This window comes from Carex rostrata, chromosome 7, assembly GCF_964058835.1.
Source record: "Carex rostrata chromosome 7, lpCarRost1.2, whole genome shotgun sequence".
In the NCBI taxonomy this organism is placed as follows: Eukaryota; Viridiplantae; Streptophyta; class Magnoliopsida; order Poales; family Cyperaceae; genus Carex; species Carex rostrata.
The window spans coordinates 12,220,989-12,243,039 of NC_135924.1; the positions used below are offsets into that span (position 1 = coordinate 12,220,989).

At 34.4% G+C, this 22,051-nt stretch overlaps 6 protein-coding genes across 8 annotated transcripts; 4 read left to right on the forward strand and 2 right to left on the reverse strand.

Annotated features, from left to right (window-relative positions):
• Positions 1 to 1,443: 1,443 nt before the first annotated feature.
• On the reverse strand, positions 1,444 to 7,881 carry LOC144556884 (putative disease resistance RPP8-like protein 2). Its single transcript, XM_078305371.1, has 3 exons — positions 7,712 to 7,881; positions 6,767 to 7,261; positions 1,444 to 2,770 (listed from the first exon to the last, which is right to left on the reverse strand). Exons 2-3 carry the CDS (start codon positions 7,006 to 7,008, stop codon positions 1,444 to 1,446), a joined length of 1,569 nt encoding a protein of 522 aa, XP_078161497.1. The 5' UTR covers positions 7,009 to 7,261; positions 7,712 to 7,881.
• Positions 7,882 to 9,651: 1,770 nt separating this feature from the next.
• LOC144556600 (uncharacterized) lies at positions 9,652 to 13,556 on the forward strand. Its single transcript, XM_078304980.1, has 3 exons — positions 9,652 to 9,678; positions 9,732 to 12,471; positions 13,219 to 13,556. The coding sequence occupies exons 1-3, from the start codon at positions 9,652 to 9,654 to the stop codon at positions 13,554 to 13,556; spliced, it is 3,105 nt and encodes a 1,034-aa protein (XP_078161106.1).
• An 820-nt stretch (positions 13,557 to 14,376) lies between these two features.
• LOC144557226 (uncharacterized) lies at positions 14,377 to 15,121 on the forward strand. The gene is made up of 3 exons (XM_078305769.1): positions 14,377 to 14,595; positions 14,700 to 14,873; positions 15,012 to 15,121. Exons 1-3 carry the CDS (start codon positions 14,382 to 14,384, stop codon positions 15,065 to 15,067), a joined length of 444 nt encoding a protein of 147 aa, XP_078161895.1. The 5' UTR covers positions 14,377 to 14,381; the 3' UTR covers positions 15,068 to 15,121.
• Positions 14,972 to 16,724, forward strand: LOC144557225 (uncharacterized). Its single transcript, XM_078305767.1, has 5 exons — positions 14,972 to 15,243; positions 15,325 to 15,519; positions 15,605 to 15,850; positions 15,926 to 16,336; positions 16,427 to 16,724. The coding sequence occupies exons 2-5, from the start codon at positions 15,376 to 15,378 to the stop codon at positions 16,700 to 16,702; spliced, it is 1,077 nt and encodes a 358-aa protein (XP_078161893.1). The 5' UTR covers positions 14,972 to 15,243; positions 15,325 to 15,375; the 3' UTR covers positions 16,703 to 16,724.
• Positions 16,725 to 16,937: 213 nt separating this feature from the next.
• Positions 16,938 to 18,248, forward strand: LOC144556886 (uncharacterized). Of its 3 annotated transcripts, XM_078305375.1 has the most exons (6): positions 16,938 to 17,194; positions 17,301 to 17,451; positions 17,531 to 17,638; positions 17,742 to 17,817; positions 17,921 to 18,013; positions 18,093 to 18,248. In XM_078305375.1, the coding sequence occupies exons 2-6, from the start codon at positions 17,411 to 17,413 to the stop codon at positions 18,177 to 18,179; spliced, it is 405 nt and encodes a 134-aa protein (XP_078161501.1). In that variant the 5' UTR covers positions 16,938 to 17,194; positions 17,301 to 17,410; the 3' UTR covers positions 18,180 to 18,248. The 3 variants fall into 3 exon arrangements, with proteins under 3 accessions (XP_078161501.1, XP_078161499.1, XP_078161500.1); XM_078305373.1 differs by lacking the exon at positions 16,938 to 17,194 and having other exon boundaries at positions 17,274 to 17,451; XM_078305374.1 differs by lacking the exon at positions 16,938 to 17,194 and having other exon boundaries at positions 17,274 to 17,451; positions 18,109 to 18,248.
• A 729-nt stretch (positions 18,249 to 18,977) lies between these two features.
• On the reverse strand, positions 18,978 to 20,186 carry LOC144556602 (putative disease resistance protein At1g50180). Its single transcript, XM_078304981.1, has 2 exons — positions 19,526 to 20,186; positions 18,978 to 19,137 (listed from the first exon to the last, which is right to left on the reverse strand). The coding sequence occupies exons 1-2, from the start codon at positions 20,143 to 20,145 to the stop codon at positions 18,978 to 18,980; spliced, it is 780 nt and encodes a 259-aa protein (XP_078161107.1). The 5' UTR covers positions 20,146 to 20,186.
• Positions 20,187 to 22,051: the final 1,865 nt, after the last annotated feature.

The following is a 22,051-nucleotide window of genomic DNA, read 5'->3' on the forward strand; positions in this document are numbered from 1 at the left end:
TTTTTATGAAACGGCCGTGTAGCTCTCACAAGCTTTCTACACTTTAATTTAAACAAACATCCGTGTACAATGCCTACCTTTCCTCACGGTTCTTTAATTAAATATCCGTGTAGCTCTCTCAAGGCTTTCTACACTGTTATTTAAATAATAATCCGTGTACATTTCCTAATAAACGTCCGTGTAGCTCTCTCATGGCTTTCTACACTGATTCTTTAGTAAACATCCGTGTAGAGATCCCACACATATTTCGGGCTTCCAAAAAATTAGAATTTCTCCACGGTTTTTAGGTAAATTTATCGAATCCGTGTATAATGTGCAGTGTACAATGACCATTTCTGTAGTAGTGATTTTTATTAATTGCACGTACCGGGGGGGGGGGGATACAGACTCTGATTTTCTACGTGCTTGTAGATAGAACAATATAGATCAAATCTAATCTTTTATTATGTTAATTTGTGTTCTTGAAATTTTTCTACTGAGAATTTAACAAGGAAAAATGATCAAGAATGGAAAACTTGAATCCCCATCAAATAATGAATAAGTGAAGCATTAAACTAGTGTTGTAAATAACAGTATGTGGTCGTCGGACAGACAGGGTATCGCCAAGCGATTAATCAGGAATAATCGACCAATTAGTCGGGAAAATTTATAACGGTTTAGCATATGTATTCGTACATTGCAACAAAGATATATTATAAGAGAAAAAAATATATTTTCATAAAAAAAAAACTAATAAAATAATAATTATTCAATAATATTTATTAATAATATTAAAATAGAGTGGTTCTAAATTTAAATTATAAATAAAAAGTCTAGTATAATATAATTTAATAAAAAATAACGTCTTAATAGTAATTATATTATACATCTCGTATTTATCAGAGGGAAAACAAATTAAAATTCGCGTGTCAGTGTAAAGGCTATTATTTAGTGGGCCCGGACTGAAATAATTTTATGTATGTGTTTGACAATATATGTAGTTAAAGATAGATTTAAGTGAAGATATAAAAAAAATTAATGATTTGATCATTTAAGTTTTTTTTAATGTTATGAATTTTTTTTATATAATATAAATTGATAAGTATTTAATTAAATGATCATAAAATTCTCAGTTAGTAAATAGTTGACCCCATAAGAAAACAAAAAAATTATTTAATTAATTTATATATGTTTAGTATGATGGAATGGGGTAGTTATTATTTAGCAGTAATTTTTTTATTGCACGAAAAACAAAAAAAATAACGTGTGAACGTAAAAAATTGAGGGAAAAGAACGTAAAAAAGTAGCATATATCGACAGGTCAGGTACATAGTCAAATATATGTTTCTAACTGTGTGAAGAAAAATTACTAATACTGAAATAAAAGTAAAAATTAAAAGAACTTATGGAACATGTCGTATCAATTGAAGCAGTACATAACACCAAAAATTATACAAGTTCAAATTATAAAGGAAATTCTCGAAATTCTACAGAGGGAATATGTTTTATTTTCCATTGGTCTTCTCCTTCCAGCCTTGATTCGAACTCATCCAAACAATTTATAGTTAACTCTTGAAGGTTGACCAAATATTGCAAGTCAGGAACTATATTCATCCACCAGCACCAGCACCGCAGTTGGTTGAGCATGGGCATAGCACCCTCCTCTATTTTCCATTCCTCCAAATCTACCACACCAAGTCTCAATTGTTGCAAGCGACCAAAACCTCCCCTGGAGCAGATCATTTGTTTTCCATCAACTGCTTCCATGGATGCACGACCTATATGGAGTACCCTGAGGTTTGGCAACTTCTCTAGTTGGGGCATCGGGTCTTCCTCTAAGGCAAACAACCTATCATATTCTCCATTAAGTGATAGCTTAACGAGATGTGGTGGGAACAGGGTACAATCACCAACTTCTTTCCTGGGCCATTTGCCATTCACTAGGCTGAATGAGTGCAAATTGTTGTGGTTTCTGAAGGCAGAGATGCAATTTGCAAATGTCATTTGCCTGGTGTGGGTCATTTTTAAATGCAGAGAACCCAAATGATTTAGGTTGCTTAACAACATGATCAATGGTTCCCCTGCAACATCCTCAGGTATAACAATCCCCAACTTACGAATATTGGGAAAGTTAGGCAGCTCTGCAACCCAGTCTTGCCTGGCTCTCACTTCTTTTAAGGTCAGTAAACTTTGCAAGTCTGCTGCTGATGGTGGTCCCTCTGGAGCTGCTTGACAACTCCAACAGGTGGTGAAATTGACATGTCTCAACTGTTTGTTACCCCAAAAGGACTGAGGAAACTTTTGTGCCCAGACGTGACATTTACAAAACAATGCACACACCGTTTGAAGATGCTTCATATAAGTTAAAGGAGATCTTTTAAAAAACCTATAAGGGGGATGCTCGCAGCAATACCAAGACAAATAAACTTCACATTGAAACGCGAAGTACTTCAAGCCCTTCAACTTCAAATAGTTTGTCGCATGTAAAGGTTTGTTTGACGCTTTGCTAATGTGTAAAACTCGTAGCGCTCTAAATCTATTGAAATTTGGTTCATCTGCGAAACTTATCAAAGAGCGAAGGTTTGTGGAAGCTTGTTCTATCATCTTATTACCGTGAAGTGCAGCACGACGTGCACTTGTTCTACAACTCGAGTTGGTGTCATTCTTCGAGATCACCGTCAGAAAATTATCCTCCTTGGCCTTTTGAATAGCTAGGTCCCGTAGGAGATCATGGGTATGACAATACTTGATTTTACTTACGCAGGATCTCCTTGAGACTTGCACCATGCACCTGTAATTAGTTACCACAAAAGTTGAATTTAATTGGACCATTCATTTAATTAAATCCTAATTGCAGAAATTAAATTGAACTTATGCAGCGAATAATTCTGTTAATATTAGTTCTTTCTTTTATTGTTAATAATAATAGTCTTTATAGACCATAATTATTTATTGACACACTTTTCGTTAGTGATAATTCTTAAGAATCATATTCGATCGTTACATGATTCGGAAATTGCAATAAGACATTTTCATTTAAATTATACCTTCGCTAAGTTTTTGAAAATTTAATTTTGTAATTTAATTCAAGGTACAATAAGATTCATCATCTTTGGAAAGAAATCGAGTAATATTGGGCCTAAAAAAAATGATGTTAAATAAAGAGCAATAAAAGCAGTGTTACGTTGTAATGTTGTAAATTTTGTAGTTTAGAATATATATTAAAAAATTAAATAATTATTACCTTGTAAGTTATATTTTATTTAAAGGTTATAAATTTATTTTTAAACATCAACAGTTTAAAAGATTTCATTGATGGAAAAGAAGAATGAAATTACTAGTAAATATTTACTAATTGGATTCTTTGTAATAAAAATAAATTTTGGGTTATCGGAAAAAAACTCCTAGAGACTTCGGTGAAAAATAGCCATGAAATAAGCTAATACAATCTACGAAAGGATAAAAATAGCCATTAAACTCCCAAGATTACTTCCTATTTTGGTATTTAATTGATTTTAAATTTCAATGGTTTGCTTTAAAGGGGAATTGAAATCTGATTTCTAAATGGATATTCCATATTAAGTAACTAAAAAGAAAAATTAGAACTCGCCGCTGTACAGAGAAAAATAAAAAAAATACTAATTGAAGTATGACATAATAGTAAAGATTTGACTTATGTCAAAACAAGAAAATAAGTTTGAATTTACTATGTTATAAATTAATTGTAACGTTTGATATACTTTAAAAAAAGGGTCGGAATCTCAAAGAATTATTAGAACTGGGATAGGAAGATTACAAGAAAAATAAACGAATCACAAAAACTAATTGAAAAATAAAGCAATTTTAAATTGAATTAAACTTCTGGAACTTAGAAAATTAAAAAAAGTTTGAAAATATTAAAACAAAATTAAAGAAATAGAAATCATTAGTAATATGGGGAAATCTTGTTTAAGAGCGACAAGCTCGTCGGAGATTATTGTGAGAGCGGTAATTTAAAATTTTAATTTGGTTAAAAGAATTTGATTTGAGACCTTATGATTATTGTGATTAATTGCAAAATGAAAGGGATTTAATCATTTCACAATGTGTTTACATCTTTTCTTGGTGATATCGGATTACACTCTATATTTTCAAAATTCTAACAGTCGATCCAAACAGTTCAACATGGTGAATATATTAAAATGTGCTTACAAATCAAATTTTACATTTTTTTTAATTGTTTTACTATTTATTAAGATAGGTACAAAAATTAAATGGTCTGAAAACAACGATTTTGTAAAATACTTAATAAATAGTAAAACAAATTGAAAAAAAATGTAAAATTTGATCTACAATCACATTTTAATATATCCATCATGTTGAACGGTTTGGATCGATTATTTCAAGTTTAAAAACTTTGAAAATTTAAAATGTAAAGTGTAATTCGGTGTCATCAAAAAATAGTGTAAGTGGATCCCTCCTCATATATATATATATAGAGAGAGAGAGTGTTGGGCTACGATGCTATGCGTATATAGCTAGTGTCGTTCTGTGCCATACGTTTTTTAACCATCTGATAAGCTTTTAGATCAGTGCAAGAAAAAGTCCCTCCGTTAGTTTTTTTTTTTAAATTGGAAGTCCCTCTGTTAGTACTTTTTCCTCAAATTAAAAACAGAAAAAGAAAAACAGAGAGACCAGTCCCTCACCGCCAGCTACTCGGCACCCCGCTCTCAAGTCCCCTTGTGCCCCTCACTTCCTGTCCGTCGATTTCATCCCTCACCGCTATCGCTCGCCCCACCCTACTAGCCGCTCTTTTCCCTCTAGACAGATCCCTAACTTGTACCAACGACTCCAAAAAGACTTGTTCAGAAAAATTTGAGAGATATATATAGAATCAGATAGAGAAATGAGTTCTTGCCTGATCCAAGAAGATCAAGATAAATCTTGATTCAAGTATAGTGACGATAGCTTTAGAACAAATGAGAGATCGTGATCAGAGACTTTTCATTATTTTTCTTCTATTTCATAGAACTTGTTGATTCAAACCAAGAGAGAATGCTAACGGAGAGTCCGTAGTACACTTTTTTAATGTTTTATGTCTCAATTAGACCCATCCAGAGATCTAGTTTTGCACGAATCTCAAAGTCAATCTGACAGTTGAAAAGTCTTAGCACAACACGACACTATATATGCATAGCACTGTAGCCTAACTCTCTCTCTCTCTATAGAGAGAGAAGAGTTAAAATGCACTCTCCCTTTTGTGCTTCTAGCGTGCACCCTCTTCTCAGATCTTCATTTTCAAAGTTTAAATAGTCGATTCAAATCTTCCAACGTATTCTTCATATTAAAATGTGTTTGGAGATCAAATTTTACATTTTTTGGAAAAAATTTACTATTTTTCAGAATTTTTGAAAATCAACACTTTTCTGAATTTTTTTATTATTGTTTAGTTTAATCAAAAATTATGAAAAAATAGTAAAAATTTCAAAAAATATAAAATTTGGTTTCCAAGCACATTTTAATATGAAGAACACGTTGGAAGGTTCGAATCAACTATTTGAACTTTGAAAATGAAAATATGAGGTGAGGGTGAACGTTAGGAGCACAAAAAGATGGTGCATTTTAACCCTCCTCATATATATATATATAGAGAGAGAGAGAGAGAGGTGGTCTACGGTACATTGCAATATATAACCTTCCTTGTACATTGCATTATAAATCACTCTATTCAAAGTTCAAATAACCGATTCAAACCATTCATCTTGTTGTTCATATTAATGTGTTTGGAGACCAAATTTTACATTTTTTTGGAATTTTTTTTACTATTTTTTTAGATTTATTGAAAATTGCTATTTTTTATGGTCCAGATTTGTCTGAAAACAACGATTTTCAATAAATCTAAAAACATAGTAAAAAATTTCCATAAAAACATATTAATATGGACAATAAGATGAGCAGTTTGGATCAGTTATTTGGACTTTAAATCACGTAATTTATAGTGCAATGTACCATAACCCATCTCTCTCTCTCTCTCTCTCTATATATATATATATAGAGAGAGAGAGAGAGAGAGATTGACTAATATGCTTTCGGTAGCACTTCGGCCGAAGTACTACCGGTCCAAATTTCAAATTTCAAAATTTAAAAAGTCGATCTGAACCGTTCATCTTGTTCTCCATATTAATATGTGCTTGGAGACCAAATTTTATATTTTTCTGAATTTTTTTACTATATATTAAGTCACTTTGAAAATCGCTGATCCAATGGTGGCTTAACAAAACAGTGCTACCGTTGGATCAGCGATTTTCAAAGTGGCTTAATAAATAGTAAAAAAATTGAGAAAAATGTAAAATTTGGTCTCCAAGCACATATTAATATGGAGAACAAGATGAACGGTTCAGATCGACTTTTTGGATTTTGAAATTTTAAATTTGGACCGGTAGCACTTCGGCCCATATGCTACCGAAAGCATATTAGTCAATCTCTCTCTATATATGTATATATCGAATTTTTATTTGATATTACTGTGATTAACTAACTCGTGAATTTATTGATATGCTTTTCAAAGCATTATTATAAATAAGAGGATACTGTAATTGCATGTTACTTTGGTTGCCAAATTTATAATTTACCAAAAGTAATATAGAGATAGACATGAAAATTGTTGGGCAAAATTGCATTTTCAATATCATAATGTGAATTTGATGCTTAGAATAAAAAAACTATCCATGTCTATTAAAAAGAAACTGGAAAGACTATATGTACTTGCAGTTGACAAGATAATTTAATGATAATAAATATAAAGTACCTTTCCACAAGTTCCTCCAAATAGCTTTCAGCAATGTCCTCCAATGATTTTATCCCCTCTTGTCGTATAAATCCTTCTGCAATCCATAATTGAATCAGAGTTGTTGCTTTCATTTGATAGTCCTCAGGAAAAACACCAAAATACATGAAGCAAGGTTTGAGAGCAATTGGTAGATCCTCATAACTGGTGGATATAACACCCGTGAAGATGCTACCATCAGTCTGCCAATCCATTTTTTGCATCACCTCATCCCATGTAATGTGATCGGGATTTTTTCTTGATAAGATTCCGCCAACAACTACCAATGCTAGAGGCCATCCATTACATTTTTTGGTAAATTGAGTTACTATGGGAAGTACTCCATTGGGGCATTCTTTGGCAAAACGATTAGGAAAAACCTTCTTCAGCAATAGATGTTTGCTTTCATCTTCATTTAAGGGCTCTATCTTGTGTGGGATAGATATAATGTCGGCCTCTTCAGCGAGGTTAATGAACCTGATATTAATCAATACACAAATCAGAAGAAGCATATTTTATGAGAAGGAATCACTTGGCAATGGTTATTTTGACAATCTTAACAATAGTTAATTCTTTTTTATAAAAATGATGCCAAATTGAAAATTTTAAAGATAAATTTATAGATATATTAATTAAGGGACATATAGATAGTCTAACAACCATATTTTATGTAATTCATATTATTGTTTGAAAATACATCGATCAAGGGCCGTTAATTTCATACCATGACATTTTAAGTTATTTGATTTATGGTAGAACATACATCAAATCTTATCATATTTATATGTATTATAGGTGGATAATATAGATCATGTCATTCTTATTGGATTTCAAATTTAAGATTGTCAATATAAAGAATTGTTAAATCTTCCCTTGAGTAATTAATGTAACACTATTTTTTTTACAATAAAAGAAATGCAAACAAACCTGGTAGTAATTAATACTCGACTTCCATTATTAGCATTAGGAAGAGCAGCTTGAAGTTGGGTCCAAATATTATTGCTTGACCATAAATCATCCAATACAACCAGATATTTTCTCTCTCTCAAGGAATTGTTAAGCTCTGTAAGGAAATAATCTTCTCTCTTATTCTGCCTCTCCGAGTCATCACTAGTACAAAAAACCCTTTCACTGACCCTCCATCACTGACGGTTTTAACGTGTAACAGTCAGTGTAGAGACTGCGTGGCAAAATCGTAAATAAGAAGAATTTCAACACTGACTGTTAAATTGGAAACAACCGTCAGTGAATCAACACTGACTGTTTTTTTTTATAACCGTCAGTGTTGAGCACAGCCTACACCGACCCTTTTATTAAAAAAACAGTCAGTGTTGAGATGTACACCAACACTGACTGTTTTTTTAATAAAAGGGTCAGTGTTGCCTTACCCTACAGTGACTGTTTTTAAAAAAAAAAGGTCAGTGTTGATAGTATACTCTATAGTGACTGTTTTTCAATAAAAGGGTCAGTGTTGCCTCACCCTACAGTGACTGTTTTTTTAATAAAAGGGTCGGTGTTGATAGTATACTCTACAGTGACTGTTTTTTTAATAAAAGGGTCAGTGTTTCTCTCCGTTGTGTTTCATAAAAAACCTAGCTCTCTGACGGGTTTAATAGAACCGTCACTATTGAACTTTTTACTGACTTTTTTTTCTTATTAACAGTCAGTGTTGGTTTATTTTTGAAAGTATATAAGTCCTCCTTCCAATTCCAGCCGCCATTAATCTGATTTTTTGCGTTTTTCGCATTTCAGCTCTCAAATAGTGTTTTTTTTTGCACTCTCTCTCTCTCTACTTTTGTTGGGCGTTCTCTCTCTCTACTCAAATCTGTTGATCACTCTCTCCACCACAAGCATATTGATCACACTATATTTCGATCTACGGTTATATATAGGTAACTTTGTTTACTCTTAAATTTAATTAAATTTGTTGATGGCCGGGTTAGATTAATGGCTTTATATATGTTGATTGGTATTTCTAATTTTGAATGAATTATATATTGAATAGTTGGTAGTTTAATATTATTGTATTGTGCAATCTATCCAATTTGCCTTGAACATTTAGTATGCCTTTTAGGTCGATGCCCGTTCAAAATTAATCCAATAGGGATTAATTTTGAATTGTTCCCTGTTGGGACTGCTCTTTGAATGTTTTGTCTCATTTAGGATGTGGACACATGTCAGCAGATTTGGTATTTGAGAAAAATTCAGTAGCATTTATCCTTGTTGTTCCCACGAGTACGTATTGGATTTCATTTCCAAACGGATGTGATATTTACTCGTACTTGGGGAACAAAGGAGAAATGCTGCTGAATTTTTCTCAAATACCAAATCATGCTGACATGTGATCACTATTGAGACAAAGCATTCAAAGAGTGGGTTAGGATTGTGCACCGGCCCTATGTAAGCCCCAAATGGTAATTTTAAGAGTCATTGACCTCTTACCTAATTATTTTTGCAATTACAGATGGATCGAGATTGGATGTATGGAGGTCGTAATACCATTGAGTATTTGGAGGGTGTGAAAAGTTTTATAAAATTTGCTGAGCAAGACATGAAGGCAAAGGGTGATGATACAATTTCGTGTCCTTGTAAAGACTGTTTGAACTTGAAGAGGTTTCACACTATTGAAACGGTGAAAAATCATTTGATTCGTCGTGGTTTTAAAGAGCGATATATACGTTGGACTAGGCATGGAGAGAGTTATGGAGAAACAAGCACCGCTACAAATGCTGAGATTGACCAGGAGGGTGAGGATGCCAGTGTTGATAGTGGTCAGGAAATGGATGTGGATAATAATTTTAACCCGAATGAAAATTTAGGAGAAATGTTTAGTGATGAGGAAAATGACAATTTACATGAGTTGTATAATGAATCTGAAAAACCTTTGTATCCTGGTTGCGAAAATTTTACCAAAATACATGCTGTATTACAACTATATAATTTAAAGGCAAGTAATGGTTGGAGTGATAAAAGTTTTACCGCCTTATTAAAAATCTTAGGAGATATGCTTCCAGATGAGAATGAGTTACCAAGATCATGTTATCAAGCCAAAAAATTATTGTGTCCTTTGGGTCTAGACGTAGAAAGAATACATGCATGTCCGAACGATTGCATATTGTATCGGAACGAGTACGAGAAATGTGAAGTTTGTCCAACATGTGGTGAATCTCGTTATAAAAGAAAGAACCAAACTGATGGTAATGATGATACAAATAGAAAAGGACCTCCAGCGAAAGTGATATGGTATTTCCCCGTGATACCGAGATTCAAGCGTTTGTTCAAAAATCCTAAAGATGCACAGTTGTTGCGTTGGCATGCTGATATCCGAAAAAAAGATGGAAAACTCAGACACCCTGCTGATTCACCGCAATGGAGAAATATTGACAGAAAGTTCAAAAAAAAATTTGGTGATGAACCAAGAAACCTAAGACTTGGGTTTAGTTCAGATGGAGTGAACCCATTTGGTAACATGAGCAGTCAACATAGCACATGGCCTGTTTTATTGTGTATTTATAACATTCCTCCTTGGTTAACTATGAAACGCAAGTACATTATGATGTCGTTACTAATTTCAGGTCCAAAACAACCCGGAAACGACATAGACGTGTATTTAGCACCGTTGATTGAGGACTTGAAAAAATTATGGTGCGATGGGGTGCAAGTGTGGGATGCATACAGTAAGGAAAATTTCAATTTGCGAGCAATGATATTTTGCACCATAAATGATTTTCCGGCATATGGTAATTTGTCGGGTTATAGTAACAAAGGAGGGAAAGCTTGCCCTGTTTGTGAAGATGATACGGTTGATATTCGGTTAAAAAATTGCAAAAAAACAGTGTACATGGGTCACCGTAGGTTTCTTCCTCTTAATCACCCATACCGTAAGAAGAAGACAGCTTTCAATGGTGAGATTGAGATTGAACGAGCTCGTTCTCCACTGACTAGTAAGCAAGTTTATTTGCGAGTTAAAGATATCAAAATTCAATTTGGAAAATTTAAGAAAAAAGCAGCCCCGAAAGGTGAAACTTGGAAGAAGAGATCAATTTTCTGGGATTTACCGTATTGGGAGGAATTACAAGTGCGGCATTGCCTTGATTTGATGCACATTGAAAAAAATGTCTGTGAAAGTTTAGTTGGTTTGTTGTTGGGCATTCCAAAAAAGACCAAAGATGGACTAAATGCTCGCAAAGATATGGTCAAGATGGGCATAAAATGGAAAGATGTTGGTCCTGAACTGAGAAAAACCAAAGATGGATTAAATACTCGAACTTACCTTCCTCCAGCTATGTACAATTTGTCAAAAGAAGAAAAAAAAAAGTTTTGTCAATGCCTTCATAGTGTTAAAGTTCCCTCTGGATATTCTGCTAACATAAAAAAATTGGTGTCAATGAAGGATTTAAAATTAATCGGGATGAAGTCTCACGACTGTCATGTGTTGATGACACAAATGCTACCTATTGCAATCCGTGGTATACTTCCGGAAAAAGTACGGTTACCAATTTTAAAGCTTTGTTTTTTCTTTAATGCAATTTGTAGCAAAGTTATCGATCCAGAAAGTTTGGATGAATTGCAGCGTGAGGTTATAGTCACTTTATGTGAATTTGAAATATATTTTCCTCCGTCCTTTTTTGATATCATGGTTCACCTAATTGTTCACCTGGTCCATGAAATTAAGCTCTGTGGTCCTGTGTTCTTACGGTATATGTATCCATTCGAGAGATACATGAGTTTCTTGAAGGGATATGTAAGAAACCGATATCGGCCCGAGGGAAGTATTGTAGAAGGTTATATTGCAGAGGAGGCTATCGAATGGTATAATAGTTATATGGCAGATCTAGAACCTATTGGTATTCCTAAATCACGCCATGAGGGCCGGGTTGAAGGTGTAGGGACCATAGGTTTGGAACCAATCGAGGCTGATAAAACTTTGCATGAAAAAGCACACCTTTTGGTCTTACAACACATGACATACATTGCTCCATACATTAACGAGCACAAAACAATTTTGAAAGAACTTAATCCGACAAAAGGAGACTTGTGGATTACCAATGAACATAATAGTAAGTTCGCTGAATGGATCAAAAACAGAGTTATTCGACAAAGCGTGGAAGAATTGGCGGATAAATCTATAAAATGGTTAGCAAGAGGACCAACTATTATTGTGAATACGTACCAAGCATATGATATCAATGGGTACACTTTTTACACAATAAAACAAGATGGAAAAAGCACTAATCAAAGTAGTGGTGTAACGCTAGTAGCTATTTCGGAAGAATTCTCCAGATCTAAAGATGCTCGGTCGGTACATGCGAAAAACTCGTACTACGGTCAAATTGAAGAAATATGGGAGCTCGATTATGTCAAATTTAAGATTCCATTATTCCGGTGTAAATGGGTTGATAACCGCCGAGGTGTTCAAGTGGATAAGTACGGCTTTACTATTGTGGATTTGACAAAATTGGGATATAAGAATGATCCATTCATACTTGCCAATCAAGCCACCCAAATCTTCTATGTTGAGGATCCCCTCAATAGTAAGCGCCATATTGTCATTCACGGTAAAAGACGCATAGTGGGCGTTCAAGATGTGGTTGATGATGAAGAGTTCAATTATTTTGAAGAAACACCTCCATTCTCTATTGGCGTGCCATCTAACGAAGTGAGAAACGATGATATTGATGATGCGAGTTATTTACGACATGATCATCAAGATGGAGAATATGTGAATTAATTTTGGTACACTATTCTAAACTTATTTTTAAACATATGTTTTTTTTAACACTATTCTAAACTTATTTTTAAACATATATTTTTTTTATGATTTCTAAACTTATGTTTTTTATGATTTTTTATTTTGTAGATGAATGATTTTTTATTTCTGCAGAAAATTATTAAGTTATTTTTTTGTTTTGCAGAGGAATGATTTTTTATTTTGTGGAGGAATAATGATTTTTTCATAAAAAAAATACTTTTAATTTAGAAGGGTTTAATAATCGCCTCATTTAGAAGGGTTTAATAATAAATTTGTATTTATTAGACATTTATTGATGAAAAAATATTTATAATTAGACATTTATTGTCAAAACAGAGCTATTTTACATTAGACATTTATTGACGAAATTATATTTTATATTAGTTTGAAACATCATTAAGTCAAGAGCTGCCAACACTGACGGCTCACATTAAATAACCGTCGGTGTAGCTATACCATTCACTGACTCTTTTTAGAAAGAAACCGTCGGTGTAGCTTCCATTCAGCATACACTGACTGTTTTTAGGAGAAAACCGTCAGTGTAGGTCTTCTATATTTTAATAATTTTTATTTCCTCTCTTCCAAAACAAAGGCGCGCAGGAATATATAACACAGCACCGCCAAAACCAAGTTTTCATTTCCCCCCTTCTCAAATCAAATTTTCATTTCCTCCTCCCAATAGCCGACCACACCGCCGCCGTCTCAACGGAGAGCCGACCACACCTCCGCCGTCTCAACGGAGAGCCGACCACACTGCCGCCGTCTCAACGGAGAGCCGACCACACCTCCGCCGTCTCAACGGAGAGCCGACCACACCGCCGCCGTCTCAACGGAGAGCCGACCACACCGCCGCCGTCTCAACGGAGAGCCGACAACACCTCCGCCGTCTCAACGGAGAGCCGACCACACCTCCGCCGTCTCAACGGAGAGCCGACCACACCTCCGCCGTCTCAACTGATGGCCGACCACACCGCCGCCGTCTCAACTGATGGCCGACCACACCACCGCCGTCTCAACTGAGAGCCGACCACCTCCGCCGTCTCTAGGTATGTTATTTTTGTTCAATAGTTACTCGATTTTGTGAATTTTTTATGAAAAACTAAATTCTAAGTCTAGGGTTTTAGTAAAGTGGTTTGATTAGTAGAGATTAGAAAGATTTTTGTTCAATAGTTCACGGCGACTGTTTTAGGAACTCATAGCAGTACGAGTAATTCAAATATATAATTCAAAATTAAAACTTAATGTTTTTGGTAGAGATACACTTGGGGTAGAGATCAGATGTAGTGTTTTCAATTTGTAGCATGCGGCAAGATGGGAAAAGCTGATTGTCTATAGGGAAGAGTCTGAACACCTTACTTACATCCATCTTTCCACCTCGAGAGTATACGGTTTATCACCTCGAGACAGGACGTATCAATAGTCTTGTGTGATTATTATTTTTTGTTTTGTTTGAAAGTTGGTTGTTTAGGCAACGATTATTATTTTTTTAAAAGACCTTTTTAGAAGTTGCAAGTTTTGCCGGTTTGGTACTGATCGTCTTATTGTATGATTATTATTGAACTCAAAATAATTATTTCAAGCCTTTAAACAAAATCTATTGAAATAATTTAGACTTTGAAGAAAATCAAATGAAATAGACTCAACAAATTACTAAACATGATTTGTGGGTCAGCATAAGAGAAACAAGGTAATAGAGATCGTTTTGTCATCATCACAACAAGAATTAACAATTTTTTTGTTTGTTTGAATTCGCCAATATTCTACCAGAAGAGTAATACACTTGGGGTAGAGATCTAGGTATGTTATTTTTAAAATGACATCTTTCTATTTATTCAATAGGTCAAGATGGAAAAAGCTCCGTTGGGCATCGAAAAGGCTAGGGAAGAGAGAATCAACTCGAACACGGAGAGGATGAAACAACTTGGCATTCTCACTCTCTCACGCGATGTCAACGGTTTACACAAGAAGAAGACTAATTCAACGATGAAGAGAAGAATTGAAATGTCGACTGAAGAGGAAGGTGTGGTTGGAGAAGACAGCAGCCCTCGAAATCATAGTGGTACCAAACTGTGTTTTCTATTTTTTTGTGAAATTAATTTAGTGTATCGAGTTGAGGGTTTCATATGAAATTATAAGTTGAAATGTTAAATTAAGTAATTGCAGATATGGATTTAGAGGAGTATAATCCTTTGACTTCTGATGAATCAAGTAGTGAGGAGGTAGAACCACAAAAAAAGAAGAAAAAAAAAGGTAAGACCACTTGTGGAATGTGGGGTGAAGAGCAAGGTGTGATTAGAGAAGGCAGCAGTCAACAAAATCATAGTGGAGCAAATACAGGTAAATAAACAAATTCCCATTTATTTCTTGATGTTAGCTCTGGTTCCAAAATCTATAATGAGTTCAAATGTTAAATTATGTAATTACAGGAATGAATATAGAGGAGTTTAATCCTTTAACATCATCTGATGAATCTAGTGAGGAGGAAACACCACAAAAAAAGACAAGAGGTCGGACCACTTGTGCTAAATTAGCAAAGAAGAATGGTTTATATATCAAATTCAACAGGCATGGGCATCCAAAGGGTAAATGGTTGAGCCAATATAAGACTCACGTGGCAACAGTGTCAAAAGAGAGATTTCCTATCAATATTACAAATTGGAAGAAAGTTGACGATAAGTTGAAAGAAGAATGTTGGGAGGAGATAAAGGTACAACAAAGGTTTAAAATAAAAAAAAATCCTTACAAACATAATTTTACTTTTAAATATTATATAATTATTGAATTGCAGCAACTTTGGGGCATAAAGAAAGATACAGGCTTCAAACATGCCAAAAAGAGAATGAATTCAGCATGGAAAAATTTTAAGAGTGATCTCGTAAACGATTACATGAGGGCAGGAGTACTTCCATTCAGCAAATACACTTGGATAAACTCGGAAATTTGGGAAGAATTTGTGAGGCAGAAGTCGACGCCAGAGTTTGAAGTACTATTTTAATAAAATCATTAATTACCATATCATTTCTATTTTTCTTTTTAATACCTAACATGCATGTTTCCTTTGATTGCAGAAATTAAGTGAGACGAATCGCGAACTGTGCAAGAAGAATGACAACCCACATCGCTTAGGATCCCGTGGATACGATGTGAAAAAACGCGTGTGGAAGAAAAAAATCAAAGAAAAATCCGAGGATGTCACACCTATCCTAGATATAAAGGATCCAAGGTGCCAATTTTACGTCTTGGGACGAATGGTAAAAAAACCAAATGGGACTCTTGAGGCCCCTCCAAAGACACAAGCTCTGATAGATACCATTGTAAGTGTTGATTCATTTACATAAATCATGATTTACTCCAAAGACACTAGCTCATTTCTTATATTTTTTCAACAGAAAGACAACCAACAAAAGGTTGACTCGGGGGAAATCGAAGCAAGTGGCTCGAGTGATGTTCTCACGCTTTCTCTAGGGAACCCGGAACATTCAGGTCGGACGAGGGGTCTTGGGGCGCACGTGACCTGGAAACAAGGCTTAAATGCCCCGAGGGCTCCGAGAAAGAGGGGGGTTAACCAAGCCGATATGAAGGCTTTTGCAGAGGAGATAAAGAGACAGTGTTATGCGGATATGAGAGAGGAGATGAAAGAGCAAATGAAGGAACAATTGCTTGAACAAGTTAGGGATATGAGGGTTTCATTACTCGCTGAGCTGAAGGTGCAACAAGCTGAACCAGATCAATACAGTCCTGGATTCCGTCGCAGTAGTCAACATTCCAATATAGTTACAAGCCCTCTGGATTCGATTCAAGTATTTACACTTTTATTTACAATTAAAACTTGAAAGTGATAGCATTTCCTTCAATTGTCTAACTTAGTTTTTTTATGGTCAAATTTCAAGGTAATCTCACCTTGCTATCTCACTTGTAAAGTTGGAGAGGAGCACATCAAGATGGCGAATGCTATGGTATGGCCGAGGAAGAATGATGAACAAATCCACTGTGTGCCATTGCTAGAGGACCACATGAAGGTGCAGGTGGATTCTGCCGTTGACGATATCTATCTCAAGTTTCCTCTTCCGACTAAAATTAATAAGGATTTTGTCAAAATCGAAGACACCTTGGGAAGTTTCATTCAATGGCCGAAAGATTCAATTATTTTGGACGAGGTAACATAATATTTTTATTTCTGATATATTTAGAAGCATGTGTTCTTTTCCTATTGCATGTGTACATAACATTTTTCTTTTTTGCTAGTCAACAGCAAGGAAAAAAAAAAACATGTTTGAACCAACATAAAAAATCCTAATCAGCATCTAACAAGCTCATTGCGTGTACCACAATTATTTTTATTTAACAAGTTATTATTTGTTCTAGTGTATAGAACAAGATGTCTCAATGCCAACTGAGTCAGCATCTAAAGAATTTGAGAAATCCATGCATCGTGAGGCGCTTATTTCAAAGAAAATGTTAGCTAAGGTGGGACCGGAATTCCAAGCCATACATGAGAGGGTGATGAAAGAACCGCCTGAAAATAATGGGTTCCTCTTGCCCATTAAGGAGGGTCTGTTGCTTCCTCAGTCAACGTTAATCAACTTAGGTTTTAACGACTTGAAGGATCTAGTGAAGCAAGACATGCTCGATGTTTCAATAATATCCATCTGGGTTATGTGAGTTTGTTTAACTTTACGCGTAGTGATTATTTTTACAATTAACTCATTTTAAACATTTATGTAATGATTTTCAAATATATGAAGAGATGTGTCACTGATCTAGGTCGCGAGGCTGATGTCGGTTTTTTGGACCCTAGTAGGATATCTCAGTCACTTTTTAGATCTGAATCAAGTAGTGCCGCTTCAAGCTACTTGCTCGAGTCATTGAATAATATGCAGGATAAGAAATTTATCCTTGCACCATACTTTGAGTTGTAAGTTGCTACTTTTATTGGAGTAGTTTATATATTTTTAACAACATATGTAGATTGATTATTATCATGTATGATGTAGTAAACATTGGGTGCTTCTTGTTTTTGTCATGCGTGATAATACGGTGTATGTTATTGATTCTCTAGCGCCAAAGGAACCAAATTATGAGATCATGGTGCCATTTATAGAGTGAGCAATAAATATAACATTTAGTCTAACTTCATTTACTTACAATCAATGTATTATTTGTTGGTAATACTAATTAATTCATTGACATTTAATAAAATTTCAGCATTTTTGAATCTTATGTGGAGTTTGGAGGAGTGCACAAGGAGGGATCCATGCAATGTGTGTGGCAATTCATTAAGGTGTGAACTTGTACACTTGAGTTTTAGTTTGACACTTAATTTGTTGCCTTCTTTGCTATTGAGCTCTCTTGGGTAATTATTTCACTTGCATTGAACATTTCAGAGCCCTAGGCAAAAAGGTGGCAAGGTGTGTGGATTTCATGTCATGAAACACATGCAAGACATAGTCACTACGCAATTTGACATTTTTCCTAATGTATGTATTTTATGATTGAAATTGATTCATTTTTCATATAGCTTGGATAAAATTAACTTCTCAATTTTTATTGATGCAGTGTGATTTACCGATAGAAAAATATACACCGACGCAACTTCATGCAATAACACGACAATGGTGTACATTTTTCTTGGACAACTTCTAAACTAGTCATAACAAATGCAATGTTGTTAATTTCAAATGTATATTTTGTTACTATATATGTGTTATGTACATTTTACTATAGTGTGGTTTTTTTGTGAATGAATATGTTATGTTATTAAATTGTGTTGTCTTTTGTTTATGTTGTGTACATTATTTGCATGATCTTCTATTTAATAGTCAATGAATGTAGTATAGTAATATATATGGCTAGCAAAAATATGGAGGCTAGCCCCGATACAGGCAGAACCATGCCAAAAATTTTACGTCAACAGTGACTGTTTTTTAACCATCAGTGTAGGGTGCCTACAGTGACTGTTTTTTTTTAAAACAGTCAGTGTAGGGTGCCTACAGTGACTGTTTTTTTTTAAAACAGTCAGTGTAGGGCGCCTACAGTGACTGTTTTTTTTTAAAAACAGTCAGTGTAGGGTGCCTACAGTGACTGTTTTAAAAAAAAACAGTCAGTGTAGGGTGCCTACAGTGACTGTTTTAAAAAAAAAACAGTCAGTGTAGGGTGCCTACAGTGACTGTTTTAAAAAAAAAACAGTCAGTGTAGGGTGCCTACAGTGACTGTTTTTAAAAACAAACAGTCAGTGTAGGGTGCCTACACTGACTGTTCTAAAAAAAAAACAGTCAGTGTAGGGTGCCTACAGTGACTGTTTTAAAAAAAAACAGTCAGTGTAGGCACCCTACAGTGACTGTTTTTTAAACCGTCAGTGTAGGCTATCCATACTGACTGTTTTTTACCCGCCAGTGTTGAGTATCTATACTGGCGGCGCCATCACTGACGCCTCAATAACAGTCAGTAAAGAGGTTTTTTAACAGTCAGTAAATGAGTTTTTTGTACTAGTGCATCTACCTTTCGAATCTTCTCTAGCATTGTCATCAAAATATCAATTAGCTTGTATTGTTGTGAAATAGTTAACCACATGGAAATGCCAAAGTGACGTTTAACTTCATCACTGTAAAATGCATCAAATAAATTAATTAGATGATTTGTATACAACATACTTATACATACAAGTTGGAAATAAACACAAATTAAGATTTTACCAAACTACAAAGCTTTCAACACTGATAGTTAAATAATTAAATTTATTGTTTTACAATAGTTATAATTATTGAATTGTGTAATATTAAAAAAAAAGAGCATGTTAGAAGTAATATCACACATTTAATTTGCGACGATTTGTCCCTCCCTATACAATTATTTTTATAGTAAACAACCATTTTAGTTTATAACATTATTCTCTTCAGGGGAAAAGTTACCAAATTAAAAATTAAACTATTTATCATATGACACACATGTTTTAAAACAATGAATTTGCTATGTTATTCAGCAGTAGTTACCTTTTGTACACCTTTTTTGCAAGTGTAGTTTTTCCTGATCCACCGGCCCCAACAATTGAGATCACAGCTCGCCTTGTATCTTTTGGATCAATGAGTTGGTTGACAATTGTTTTCTTTTCTTTGTCGAAGCCGACAACCTCCATTTCATCTATGTCAGGATTAAAGAACGGCCTTATAGACTGCTCGACAGAGACCCCACTACTAGTTTCTCCAAGACCTAATCCGTACATTTCTTTGTTTTCTTTGATTTCACTGAGCCTCTTCTGTATTTTGTCTATCTCGCTACCAACTTTGTGTTCGGCAATTAGTTTCATGGGCATCTTTCCTATCCGTTTGAGTTTGTTGAAAAGGCCTTTCCGTCTACCTCCTCCAACCTCAACCAAAAACTTCTCTAATACATCATCAATTAAATTCCCAACCTCCTGAATCTCATTCACCCATTTTTTAACCATTTCATTTTTATGGCATTTTGCATCTGCTTCTTTCAAGAAAGATTGGATCCAAGTGAGGTCGCGTTGAACCCGCTCGACCTTGTCACGTACCCCATAGAGAAAGAATGCTTCCTGAACAACCGCATCACCCAGCTTGCCAAGAACAAGTTTCACGATAATCTCAGCCATCTTTTTAATTTGTAAAAAAGGTTACTGAGTAGTGAACGATATTGTGGGCTTTTAAGAATGACAATAGATGAGAATGAAAGAATGAAAGAAAGATGTGCTGTTTTAAGAGGAAATACGTTCCGAGAGAAAAAGAAATTACATAAATCTTATCACGGGTGCGGATAAAAAATGTGCGAATATTTTGTTTCTAATTTTATATATTATTAAGAAGTTAGGCGAAAAGTTATTGTCCCAATCACACCTGTTGCCAGTCGAATTCATATCACCCAAGGTAACAGAATATTTCCTTTTGGATTTAGACGTTCGATCAGAATCTGATCGGGCCAGATTGGTCTGAGTTCTGATCGGACGGTTTCAACCTAAACAGAAATATTTTGTTACCTCAGTGGAAATGGATTCCAGCAACTTGCAGACGAGTAAACGACCAGTCTACGGGTTGCCAATAAAAAAAAAAAAAAAAAAGAGTAAACGACCAGATCTGCCCATCCCAATGTTGGTGCAGAACAAAGTTTCCAGTAAACCACCTTCACGTACGCTCCATTTCTATACAGGGACACGTGTTACTCCTGCAAACGCCCTATTATTGTGTTGCCTGTTCGTAACCAAACTCCAGTCCATCGAGAACTGAATTCAATGATTCAGACGAGATATACAAAACAATTAGAACCGACATTTTTATTTTTACCTATTTTTTAATATATTTTAATAAAAATAATCAGCATTTTGAAAAAAATTTAAACATATCCAAGTAGCAGAATTTTACCTATTTTCTTATATATTTTAATAAAAATAATTAAGATTTTGAAATTTTTTAAAAATATCCATGTCGCAAGAAAATCCTACGACTTGAAAATTTTTTTTTATTAGGACTTGGAATTAAGGCCCAAGTTGCAGAAAAATCTTGCGACTTGGGATTGTTTTTTTTGCACTATAAAAATCCCGTTGCACTATATTTTCTTGAATTTAAAAAAAAATTATTATCTCATAAAGGACATATATTGAATAATTATAAATAATTTTAATGATCTTTGAATAATAAATGAAACAGTAATTCTTTAGAAAAATAAGCAAACACACACAATAAATAACAAATGTATTTTAAAATAATTAAATGGATATTTCTTGAATAATTTCATAGGCTTTTAAAAAAAATTAATACCGATTATGGCTAATCTGTATGGGTGCGTTATCGATAGTTTGACGTTATCGATGTTTTGGCAATAATAAAGTTATGGCCGCTTAGAGAGCATGGGTCCGTCATCGATATTTTGGCAATAAAACATCGATGTGCACTTCTTCCGTCGTTAAGCCGGACATAAAGCATCAGTGCGTTATTGGTGTTTTTGCATTGAATCATTTTTTTTAGGAAAAACTTTAAACGGTTATAAATTTGATTAGGAAAGTCAGATTTGCGCTTATGACCACAATTCAAAAAAAGAGGGGGAAACGAGACGGATCCGAAGTTTGCCCCGGGCAGAACTCCCAGAGTAAAAAAGGTTAATTTGTATAAAAAGGTTACTGAGTAGTTAACGATATTGTGGCCTTTAAGAATGATAATAGAATATATATAGATTTGAGAACAATGAGTAACTATCGTTCATTACTCAGTATGCTTTTTATACAAATTAAAGAGATGGATTCTTATCTTAGGTGGTTTCATGTTGATATCTCTTTTTGTTTGCCTAGCTCTCCTGCTTCTTTTTCTCTTTTTATATATTCTCCTATCAACTTTTATACCCAATGTCTTGTTTTTTCTTTAATTTGTTTTTGGCACAAAACTGGTAGAGAAGCTATGTTACCACTACAACAATGTAGATACTTTTTGCGAGAGAAAAATCAAATTTATGACGGTACTCCCTCGCGAAAAGTACCGTCGCAAAAAGAAAAAGCTGAAGAATGAGAGTAG